The 13,007-nt window shown below is 32.6% G+C and overlaps 1 protein-coding gene across 1 annotated transcript in view; it reads left to right on the top strand.

The window, feature by feature from the left end:
* The window catches only part of LOC100609532 (protein eyes shut homolog), a 2,075,858-nt gene that overhangs the window by 725,481 nt on the left and 1,337,370 nt on the right, over nt 1-13,007 (top strand). Inside the window, exon 15 of the mRNA XM_063813139.1 lies at nt 5,106-5,219. Within this exon, the coding sequence (XP_063669209.1) occupies nt 5,106-5,219 (114 nt within the window). The remainder of the gene's footprint in view (nt 1-5,105; nt 5,220-13,007) is intronic.

Here is a 13,007-nt window from a genome sequence, read left to right as displayed (position 1 = left end):
GTGTGTAATAAGTTTTATAAAGCAAAGTAAAAGACGGTGATGTGAGAGGAGTTACTGGATAGTAAAGATAATCCTCTTTAAGCAGTTTCCATTTACACCAAAACTGGATAAGAATGAGTTATCCTCCAGAGAAGACTTTCCAGTGATAGAAGTTGTTAGAGCAAGACCCTCAGGTAAAAATGGGTTTGGTAAAATAATCTAAAGAAGTTCAGTGTGGCTGGAAAATAAGTGAGCAAGAAAGGATTACTATGTGTTCTAAACTCAAAGGTTTTCAGGGCCTTATCATATAAGGTAAGGAGTTTGGAGTACTGCCATTAACTTTCTTACTGGATTTGTATTTCCTAATTATATTACACTTAAAAAAATTACTCTGGATGTGTTGTGCACTGCATTAGAATAAGAGTGAAAGCAGAAAAACAGTTAAAACAACTCTTGTTCTCATTGGGGATGGGGATACTTAGACTAGATATTGGTAATAGAGATGGAGATAAATAGACAGGTTTGGGACATTTTCAGACATAAAGTTGCAAAGATTTACTAATAATTCAGGGAGGGTGAGGAACAATAAAGAATAACTCTTGGGTTTTGTTATTTATCACGGTTAATAAGGAAGGTAGAGCTGCTTAGAGAGTTTTGTTTGCCCATGTTGAATTTGAGATGCCTAGAATATATCCAAGTGGTGTTGTCAACTAATATTTAATTAGGCATTGAAGCCAGGAGTTCCTGGGACTGGAGAAATTTTGATTTGGGAGTCTGTCATGTAGAGGGCATGATACGGTTGAGGTTTCTGTAAATCAGTTGATGGTTTCAATTACATGAATAGGTAGAAAAATATAATTTCAAATGAAAGAATGAATAAACCAAAATAAAGGTGACATCCAATGGACAGGAGAAAACAGGAAGCAAATTCAGGATTTTGGACAAACCACAAAAAAATAAAGAGTAAGAAGACACAGAAAACCCAGAGTAAAGAAAGCATAGAATGTTTGAGATACTATGCATGAAACAGAACTCTAATTATTTGGATTGCTTTTTGGTCAATGGATGATTCCTACATGATGGTTCCTATGAGGAGAAAACGATCACAGTGTGATTTAGCCCAGATGGTGCAAGCAATTGAGGAATATGATGGAAGTAAATATCATTAAGTAACAGATTAAAATTCAGTTAAACAATTAAAAGGAAAACTAATTTAAATGTGTATGTGTGTGTGTGTATGTGTGTGTGTTAGGTGGAATTGAAACATAGACCTAGAAATACACGAGGAAGAAAAAATATGATTATTTAGAAATTAACACATGAAATTTATTTTAAAATGAAGTGTCTGATAGTCAATGTACGTTCATCAGTTGTCACAAATGTCTCCAGTCTGGTGGGGGATGTCGATAATGGGAGAGATTACGCATGTGTGGAGTGAGTATATGGGAAATCTTTGTACCCTCTGCTTAATATTGCTGTGAACCTAAAACTATTTAAAAATTAAAGTCTATTTTAAAATAATGAGACGTAGAATGCTTGATTGTTTAATTTGTCTGCCCAGAAACTTTTGAAAAGGATACATGAATGCTATTTTATTGAATGTGTTCAAACTACTTATGCTTATTAATTTATTTGTCAAATAAGTGGAAATTTTACTACAGCTCACTGAATCAAATTGAAATCTCATTTAAATTCAATCTACATTTTGGCAATAAAAGCTCTAAAATTATATACATGTACACCTTAAATGTGGCCTATTGTTGCCAAATCATGTGGAACACACTCTGAAATTGAAAAGTCAGTCGCAAAATCTGTTTCTGGCAATCTTTATGATATTTATTACATCATTTGGAATTTTATTATTTTGTTAATGATTTGTCCTAAACAGGATTGAAAATGATTACCTGTCCTTTACAGATACAGTATCATTGGCATTTTTCTGCATTTAGTCTGTTAATTTTTCATTCATTTAACAAATGGTTTTTGAGCACTAATATCAGACAGTAGCTATTCTAAGAGCCATGGATACTAGAAGATATTTTCATAAGCATACATTTTAAAGAAATTACATATATATGTTTGTGTGTATATATATATGTATTTATATATGCAACTGACCGCAGAAGAAGGTGTAAACACTAGAAAAGTGTTGTGCTAACCTGTACCCGGAAAGAATAGGCAGAGGATACCTGAGATGATCCAGGTTTTAAAAGGAAACCAGGTATTCCCAGGCAAAATCACAGGCATTTAAAAATTCATTGTGGTTACTTGGGTAAGAGGGTGAACAAGAAACAGGGAAGGATAAGAGAGAGAAGACCAAGAAGGAAGGCCAGGTACAGACCATGATGCTCCTGTAGACTATGCTGTGAGTTTTTTACATCATCCTCTAAATTTGTATTTCTCTTGCTAGAGCACTGTACTTTAGGGGATGAATTTAAAGCTTCATGAAAGTCACAACAGTGATTGTAGAATCATCTTGGACTGTCAAGTTTCCCTATGGGTGTATATGTATTGTGTTATAGAATGTGTTATATATTAATGAGGATAAAATATGATGCAAAATCCAAGATTTGAATGAATTTAAAGTGTCAAATTTGAAAAAAAAAAAAAAGCCTTCCTTGTAGGTGTCTTGTCAAACCCTCCTGATGTCTAAGATCATAAATTCTTTATCCTCATTAGTTAGGATTGCTCTAATAGATTAGTTTGGGAAATACGGATGAGGGGTGGAAAGAAATTGAAGGCTGAAATTGTTAGCTATTTCATCACATTTGTCTTTTAGAAATACAAGCTCATGGCAGTGTGACATTCAGGTTGATAAGGGGAAGCTGGGATCAGAAGACACAGAGACATATTTAAGAATAGTAACCTAGAGAGGGACAGGGTGATTGATTCCCCTGTGTGCAGGAATGTGACCCATGTTTCTCCAACTTCACCAGAAATTTAGAAGAGTATCATGTTAATATTATAAATTAATATTTCATTATTTCTTTCCTCCTTCCAGTCTTTGGGAACTTGAGGACTGTAGGAATCTCCACAAAGTGTATTTGTCACAAGACAAACAGGTTTCCCTCAGTGTGACTAAACTTAAACAGGTTTCTTCCTGAGGTGCTTCTCTTGTTACCTCTTTACAGGATCTAAATGATCTAACCACAGAAGTCCCTCCCCTTCATTTTCTTAGAGAATTTACTTCAGAACCCAATAATTATAAATTCTTTCTTTGCCTCTTTGGGGTATAAATATCTTTAAAAGCCTCTCGTTCATTTAGGAACCCAAGACTATCTTTCTCAAGGACCTGGGAGCCATCCCTTTGAAGTGTAAGGAAGATAGCATCTGTATCTCCCAGTCTCTGTAGGAGGGTAGGAGACTAACTTTGGTATGCACCTTGATCCAAGTTGTAATACTACCTCCTAACTTGAAGATTGAAAAACAAATCTAATTTTCTTTTTGTTAAGGCTAAATAGCAAATGCATATGACCTGTGAGCTCTCTCACCCCAGCTCTTAAAAACTCTCACCCATTGTTACAATGGAGTCAAGCTCAGACTGATTTTTGGCTTCTCTCCTTCATTGCAATAGCCTTCAATAAAATCTTTCTTGATTGTTTAACTTTTTTTCTGGTTAAACTTTTGCTTTGACAATAGGGTTCTCAATTTCCACAAAATTAAATTATCTCATTAAAAAAAACTAATATACTTAAGGTTTAAAAAGTTTTCATTCACTCACATAATTCTTTTTAATATTCACTTTTTTTCTCAGCTTACCCTGATGTTCTAGTGTCAGGTATTCACTAAATATTTCATTTTGTCAGTGATAATAGTGATATTTTCTATTTAGTCCAGTACGTTGATTCCTATTAGATTAATTTGATGTAGGTTTTCTTCTTTCTAAATTCATGTTATTATTTTACAGAATTTTTTTTAAAAAAAGAAGGAACGTTTTCATTCAAATAATTTGCTAATAATTTGCATTGTGTCAATGTCAATTTTCTATTATTGTTATAAATTGGTAAGAAAATTAGCTGTCATAAGTGATAAAAATCAATTCAGTGTCAGTTGAGGCTATGATTTTCTACTGTTGGGAAATTAACAAGCAATCTAATTGGTATGATAAGAAAAGTCAGCTTTAGCAACACAAGTTCTAGGTGGAGGATGAATGAAAATATGAACTGGACAACAGTTTAAAGAAAATGCTAAGACTATATAGTTAATGGACATTTATTTCTTTTCTTTCCATATAGGCTTACGTTGTAAAATTACTAGAAAAAAAAAAGTAATTCATCACCCTGGCACCATAATGTTATATCTACAAAGATCATGAGTAGATTGAAATGCATCTACCCATTACCCATGGCTTTATTAGTAAATAGCACTCAATAACTGTGCCTTATAAAGAACATTTAGGGTCAGGCTCAGTGGCCCATGTCTGTAATTCCTGTGCTTTGGGAGGCCAAAGTGGGTGGATCTCCTGAAGTCAGGATTTCGAGACCAGCCTGACCAATATGGTGAAGCCCTGTCTCTACTAAAAATACAAAAATTAGCCTGGCATGGTGGTGTGTGCCTGTAATTCCAGCTACTCAGGAGGCTGAGACTGGATAATTTCTTGAACCCGGGAGGCAGAGGTTGCAGTGATCCGAGATCGCACCACTGCACTACAGCCTGGGAGACAGAGCGAGATTCCCTCTCCAAAACAAACAAACAAACAAACAAATAACATTCAGCCCTCAGGGACATACATCAGGATGTTATTGATTCACCAATATTTTCTTTTCGTTCCTTTTTTATTTCCTTTCACCTAACATTTGATCTGCATTTCAGTAACCTGAAATATCTGCACCATCTCTAGACTCTCTAGTAAAAGATAAATTAGTTCACATCTAAAGAGACTTTGCACGCCTACAAACTCAGAAGAGATTAGTGTCCTTTTAGTAATTCTAAGAGAAGTTACTACAGTTTGTAGGAAGGTGAAATAAATGGGTTCTGGTAGTAATATATGTGGCATTCTTATCTAATAAATTTGGTTTCAGATGTCATCCTAAGTGGATTAAAGGCTTGTGCAAATTTAAGAATTACAGCTTGATACATGCCCGTCTTGTTAACACTTAACATTTTTTTTTTACTATTTTCCAAAGGTACGCAATGTGAAATTGATATAGATGAGTGTGCTTCACATCCCTGCAAAAATGGAGCCACCTGCATTGACCAACCTGGTAATTACTTCTGCCAGTGTGTGCCTCCATTTAAAGGTAATGAACACCAAGGGATAAGGAAAAGCAAACATAATGAACTTTAAAAAGCACTTCTGTCTCTTGTCTGAACTCATTTCAGTCTTCCAACAACATTATTAGTCCTTCATTTTCTTAAAGTCAGCTTCTAAAGTGACCAACCAATTATTCCTTAGGCAGAAACTAGAGTGAAATTAGTTTTGTTTACATACACACTAAAATAGTTGACTTACTTATTTTTCTATTTGAAAGGTCACCAATGAAACCAAAAGATACAATAAAAAAGTAAGGAAGGACTATATTACAAGCCTAGCATGTTATATTTGAAATATTCTTCTGTATTATTTAATTTCTTATGAAATTGTCAAGTTTTCTCTTTTTCTTTCTAAACTAATCATCTGTTTAATTTTTCAGTGTTCAACTTTGATGGTAATTCTTCAACTTCAGTTCAGGAATTGTATTTTATCTCCATAAACTAAACAAATCCTTGCTTTGCCTTATAAATATGTTAATATATTATTGCAACTAGTATATAGATACTAATTCATTGAGTACTTCCTTGAACTTTAGTATCTCTTTCTAAGCTAAGAAATTTGAAACTGTTCAACTAAATAAAATTAATTTAGATTTTTTTAATGTTATACCTATTTACCTTAAAAAAGTATCTTATAATTACTTATGAAAAATGTAAGATCGTATGCCCCACTTCAAATATTTTACATCCATTTAAACACATTAAGTTATAACTTTCTCACTGTTAAATGACAATAAGAATATATCTAGCTCATTTAGTTGAATGTAATTTAAATGAGAAATGTTATTTAAATACCACAATGTCTGCCAAAAATTAATAATAATTGTTTAATTATAATTTCCAACAATGTTCTAACATACATGTAATATTTATATAATAGACACTATTTTATCATGCTTGGGTAGGTGGGATATCAATTCATACTTATTTAATTATACATCTTTAAAGATACAGAGGGAATGGCCTAAGTAATCTCAGTAAAAATATTAGACTTCATTTTTTATTTTTTGAGAGAGGATCTCACTCTGTCAGCAAGGTTGGGGTGCAGTGGTGCTATCGTAGCTCACTGCAGCCTCTGCGTCCTGGGCTTAAGTGATCCTCCCCTTAGTCCCCTGAGTAGATAGGACTACAGGTACATGCCAGCATATCAGGGTAGTTTTTGTATTTTTGTAGAGACAGGGTTTCACCGTGTTGCCCAGGCTGGTAGACTTCATTTAAAAAATAGCTGTTTTTCTAGTGCCCAGATTTTGGATTTTCATACATTCTTCAATTTAAAAAATCAAATCTCCTTAGAGATCTAGCTAATTTTAGGACTAAAGCATGGAATATAGCATGAATAATATTGTAATACCAGAAAATGTGGAAGTACTTAAACACAAAACTATGAGATTAAGTCAAAGTGAGCCAATGGAAGGAGCTCCCAGTGATCAAAGCTAGAATGATTTGAGCACCAAAATAAAGGAATATTGGCTGGTACCCAAAATATAAATATGTAAGAGTCCATACTAATGGAAATGTATGACTGAATGAATAAATGAGAAGTAATAGACACATCTTTTTGTACAATAATCCCAAATAATTTATGTAGGTACTTTGAACTTAATGAAGTGGAACAAAACTCCCCATCCCTTAAATTTGGACAGCAGATAGTGACTGGTTTCAAAGAGCATGGCATGTAAAAGGGGGGTCATGGAGGGAAGAGCAGCTTTACAGTGGAGAAGTCTGACAATTGCTACCTGAGCTACAGGATCAAGGTTAACATCAACATACACAGCCGTGTTAATAACCTAAACTTTTGATATGAAATGATGAGAATGGCACTTTTTGTCTCTCATCTTCCTTTCAAAAGTACATTTTCTGAGTCTAGTCATCAAAAAATTATCAGACAAATCCCAATCGACAGACATTCTAAAAAATACTTGACTAGAATTTCTCAAATCTGTTAAGGTCATCAAAAGCCAGAAAAGTCTGAGAAACTTTCAAAGCCAAGAGAAGCCTAAGGAAATATTACTTCTAAAAGTAATACGGTATCTTGGAAGAGATATTGGAACAGAAAAAAAGACATTAGCTTAAAACTAAGGAAATACAAATAAAGTACAGACATTAGTTAATAACATCAATATTGGTTCATTTGTTGTGACAAATGTACCATAGTAGCATAGGATATTAATACAGGGGAAACTTGTTACGGAGTATACAGGACCTCTCTGTACTATCCTTGCAACTATTCTGTAAATCTACAACTACTCTAAAATAAAAGTTTAATTTACAAATAAACAATTGCAAATAATTTCTGATTCAAAATATTTTACATTAGGCTGGACATAGTGGCTCACACCTGTAGCCCCTGCACATTGAGAGGTTGAGGCAAAAGGATTGCTTGAAGCCAGAAGTTCTAGACCAGCCTGGCCAACATAGCAAATCCCTGTCTCTAAAAAATAGAAAGGAAAAATGAGCCAGTTGTGGTGGCATGCTTGTGGTCCTAGCTACTCAGGAGGCTGAAGCAGGAGGATTGCTTGACCCCATAAGGTTGAGGCTTCTGTGAATTATTATTGTGCCACTGCAGCCCAGCCTGAGTGACAAAGTGAGACCCCATCTATACAATAAACAAATAAAAAACAGTAACAAAAGAAAACCTAAAACCAAAACCAAACCAAAATATTTTCCATTAAAACAAAACAGAATTTGCAAAGCATGAATAGAAATGTTAGGTAATCATAAATATTTTAACCTTCATATACTAAATACTAAATATTTTAATCTATGAATTATAATGAAAAGGATTCTTCAGTTAATGGTAGTGCCTTAGCTTTATATGCTACATTAACACGTTCAATGGAACTGTACATACATAAAACAAAAAAGCAAAAACGAGGTTAAATTATTTTAAAATGCACGTACCTCATAATGTATAATATTTTTCTGGTAATCACATCACATAAATTTATACTGTAGACACCCTATCCTAGACATAAATACATTCTAATTCAGTTTATATTCTTATACATCTTTCAGCTGGAAACATGTCTGGTATATCAGAAGATGGCTACGTGTTTATCTTTTTCTCTTGCTACTAGGCACAGGCTTAATTATCTTGTATACAGATGAGACCACGTGAATGAATTCTGACCAACAGAAAATCAATAGTAGTTTTTATCTTGCAATGTGGTTCATAAAAATATCTCACAGTTTTTAACTTTTTCATTTCTTCTACATTCTTCTTGGAGTTGCCTGAAAAACTAGAGAAAAGCCAGAAGATGGAAGAGTATAGGTCCCTAATTCTTATATGAAAAGATGTTCACGGACCAGGAATACCCCTATTATACTGAGAGATAAACGAATTAATTTATGAGTTGTTATTGTGCTACACCACTAAGGTTAAGGTACTTTGTTCTTTACAGCAACCAGCATTGTTAAGAATTAACCTTTGAATGCTCATAGGAAAGACTTTCCTTGAATACCTCACTAGAATTGAATTTTTTATTGTTATGAATAAATACAATTTTTGAAACAGTGTATATATAATCCATTTATGAATTCAGTTTCTATGCAAAAAGCACAAATAATTTCTATTTGTAAAACTTAGAAACTCTTTCTTTTCTGATTAAATTCGCTCTGAGCCTGTTAGTGATTTCACAGTCTTTTTCCCAAAGAAAGAAAAATAGTACACATAAACAATGTAACTCCAGAATGACACATTAAAATCACAAGATTAAGTTGGTAAATTTTTAGTTGATTCACTAATTTGATAACTTTACTTGTTTGGAATTCAATAGATACAGGTTAGCAAAATATGTCCTGTGGGAGAATATCCAGGCCTTTACCTGTTTTGTGCCTCTCAAAAACACGACTATACTCATTCATTTATGTATGGTGGATGGCTGCTTCAGACGCAAGTACAGAGTATATGTTCTCTTTGCTTGCAAATCCTAAATTATTTACTATCTGGTCCTCTATAGAAAACATTTGCTGGCCCCTGGTGTAGAAAATGATCAAACTATAACCTATAACCTATTTTTTGAGCTAATTGTGGCTTTCTGTTGATATAGTCCAAGTTTTGTCTATTAGATGCTTATTTGCATGAACATATATTTTGATAAAATGATGTCTATCTTTTTTATATAAGAAGTAGATGACTCTTACCCCATTGTACTAGGTTAGATTCATAACTGTTTCATTTTGAGTAAAATTTGTAGCGTAATAATAATACATAACTTTATGAGTTTATGCATTTATGAATTTGTTTGAAAATGTAAAGAATATATACAGTGACTGTTTAGCAAATACATGAAATTGTAAGATATGGCACCTTGAGTGTTTTTCTGAGAATTTGAGTGTTTTTCTGAGAATTTACCCTAGTTCAAACATTTTGCCATTTATAGAAGTTACGTTTTATTACCAGTTATAACTTTTTAAAGCACATACTGGAAAAAGGTATTTGTCCGAAAAGGGAATTGTGATTATATAGTCCATTTATGGGAACAATAGAAAACAATTAGAAAAATCTTGGTTTAATTACTTCTGCAGAGCTGAATAATGCAGTGTTTTTATGCATGTTAGTTTCTAGTACTAAAATTACAGATCCTCCAAAAATAGCATAGCTTTCATACAAAATGTTATTAATGCTGTATATTTTTTGATATCTGTAGAATATTTTTTCTTCATTTTTTAAAAAACAAATAAATGTGGAAAATAAATCCCTTAATACAATTCTTTTTCCATGAAGTGTTCATCCACTGGCGTAAGTGGTTGGCTTTGATTTAATCTGGCTCCCTTTCAAATTCTAGTCTTAGAAACTGAACTTAGCAAATAAATTTCAAATACGTATTTCTTTTTGAAGGAAAGGGTATTATTTTGTTTTCTGTTACTGTGGACTTAATTTTTCTTCAGAAATGAACAAAAATTTTAATATGTAAAAATGAGTTTTCACTTTCCCTGATATAATTATTATAATATACCTGAACAAAACCTCATGCTTTTCATGTAGCAAAGCAGGATCCAGACTGCATACATATTTTCCATGTTCGGATACCACAATTTTCTATTTTAATTAAAACAAAAAGATATGAGGAAGTCATTCCTAATAAGCACTGTTGTCATTAACGTGTCTATTGTCATGGCCAATGATGGCTTTCTGAGGCACTCTTTATTAAAAGCCCTCTATGCCCAGCACTTCCAAAAATGAATTGTGTATAAATTTGTCTTGATATACAAAATGTATTAAGTAGGGGATTTTATGTTTTGAGTGTAAAGTAAATGAGATTAAATACTGCCTCAAAGTATAAATTTTCTTTCTACATAAGAAAAGTAATTATTAAGCACATACATAAATGCACACACACATAAAAACACACACACCTGGGATTAAGCACACTTACTCATCTTTCCCCCAGAACTAAATGGGGTTGGGTATGTGAAAAATGCTATTTTTTCACATAGTTATAACTATTTCCTTAAAATATATTATAATCAGTGCTAACCAATAAGGCAACCCTTACCCAATCCGCAGTTTTAAATTCTAAAACTAATGTCCATGAAATATAATGGAAGTAAAGAGAAGATAACTGCCTACCATGTAAATGTTGTTCCTGACAAAATTGAGGCAGTGTCTTACTTACCAATGAAGTATTTAAAGAAGTAAAGTGCATTTCAGGAATAGGGCTGCTTTCTTAGTGGGTAGAAAAGACCACAATACTCAAATTGCCTATTACTATTAATATTGCCTATTAATATATCAGTGATACTGTAATCTATATGAAGTTAATGCTAGTACCTACAGAAAGGTATGATTCAACTCTCTGATTCTATGACTTTATCTTTTTTTAGATTCCACACATAAGTGGGATCATGCGGTATTTGTCTCTTTGTGCCTGGCTTAACATGATGTCCTCCAGGTTCATCCAAGAGGAGGTATTGGTAAAAGGATACAAAATTTCAGTTAGGAGAATTTATTTAATTCAAGATGCCCTGTACAACATGATGACTATAGTTTAAAACAATGTATTATATACTTAAAAATTACTTACAGATTAGATTTTGTGTTCTCACCACCTCAAAATGTGTGTGAGGTAATACATGTGTTCATTAACTTGATTTCGCCATTCCATAATGTATACATGTATCAAAACATCACATTGAATGCTACATATATACATTTTTAATTTGTCAATTTAAAAATAAAGTATAATGCGCAATTCAGATTTTTAAATGTGAATTTACTGGCATCAAACTAAATTGTTGATGACTTTATAATTCATAAAATGAAACCTGTACGTATTGAATTTCATTAAATGAAGGAGTTCTGGGGGAAAATAATGTTGCATATATCACTGTTAAAACAATCGTCCTTATATTTCTGTCATATATTGATGCTGAGAAATAAGTTGTTACTCTTTTGTTCTAAAATAGAAAAGTTTTCAGTAGCTAATGCAAAAAAGATAAGGCTTTGTCATAAATTATTGCTTGATTCTCAAGAAAGTAAGTACTTAATAAGAATGTCATTCTGATAAAGCTACGTATAGACAAGTAAAATGAAAATAATGTTTGAGCAAATGTCTCATCTGCTAGAGATTTAAAGACACATGTCTCTAAATGTGTAGTAATTAATATAAAAAGCTGAAATGGTAATTAGCCATTAAACATGTTTACAAAAGAAAGTAAACAAAGAAGAACAAAACTCAGCAAAATAAAAATGCTTAAGTGTGTTGAAAGCCAGAGTAATAATGCTGTTTTCTGGATAGGGACACTCTGTTATGGGAACTTGTAATTAGAAAGCAGATTTAAGTATATATTTTTAAGTGCTTGTGAAGTGAAAAAGACTGGAGTGCAGATAATGGAGCAATTAGTTTTTCAGCCTTCACAGGCCATATTCAGTCATTCTTGTGTCAAGCTACAATGGGGATTTACAGATGCTGTAATTAAATGCTCCAGTCTACTCAATCTACAGCTATACTAAAGATTCTTGGAGTATAAAATATTTTGGCTGGGCTACCCAAACAACCATCTCTAATGTTCTGGAAATGTATTAAAGTCTTGACTTTAATAAAGTCCAGATCAATTTAGAATATTAACCAAAAGTCAATTAAATTTCTTTAATGAAATGACAATATGAGTATTATTTTGGAGGAGTGGTCAAATAAATTGAATGAACTGTAAAATACTGAGTCCATAATAAGTTATTAATCCAATAGAAAAAAATAAACGATTCGTTAAATAGTTGAAGTTAATTTTGTCTTTCATTTGTTCTGTCTAGCAATTAAACAGTAAATATGGAGCAAATATTGGTTTTTATTAGCAGTATTGTGTTCTTCTTCCTGGTGATGAAATCCTTACCTTTAGCTCGTTGTAAGTGCTAACATGCTAAGGTTATTTTGGCAGCAAGCATATAGGGAACCTGAGTGAAAGATGTGAATATTTCTATCTACCATTTAAAACAAAATATTTTTTTTGCTTCTTTTATTCCTTTCTCTTATTTTTATTTTAGATTCAAAGCTCTTTAATATCTTGGCCAAACATGTATTTAATTCTACTATTTTAATTTTATTTCATGTTAATGGACCAGACCTATTATTCCTTCTTCCTTTGTAACCTATTGACTGCTCCATTTGGGTGGGTAATTATATTTGACTATATTTTCTGTAAAGTTAGCATATCAAGTGAAAAAGTACTGTAATTGACCATAAGTATAAACATATGGTTTTATCAACAAGTTAATGTACGGCCCATCCCAGCTGAGTTACCTATTATGTGCAACAATAGGATGACAGGTCTGGTAA

The sequence above is a fragment of the Pan troglodytes genome, chromosome 5 (genome assembly GCF_028858775.2).
Source record: "Pan troglodytes isolate AG18354 chromosome 5, NHGRI_mPanTro3-v2.0_pri, whole genome shotgun sequence".
Taxonomy (NCBI): domain Eukaryota; kingdom Metazoa; phylum Chordata; class Mammalia; order Primates; family Hominidae; genus Pan; species Pan troglodytes.
The sequence above is the reverse complement of the archived record's forward strand: the minus strand, read 5'-3'. Positions and strand labels throughout refer to the sequence as shown.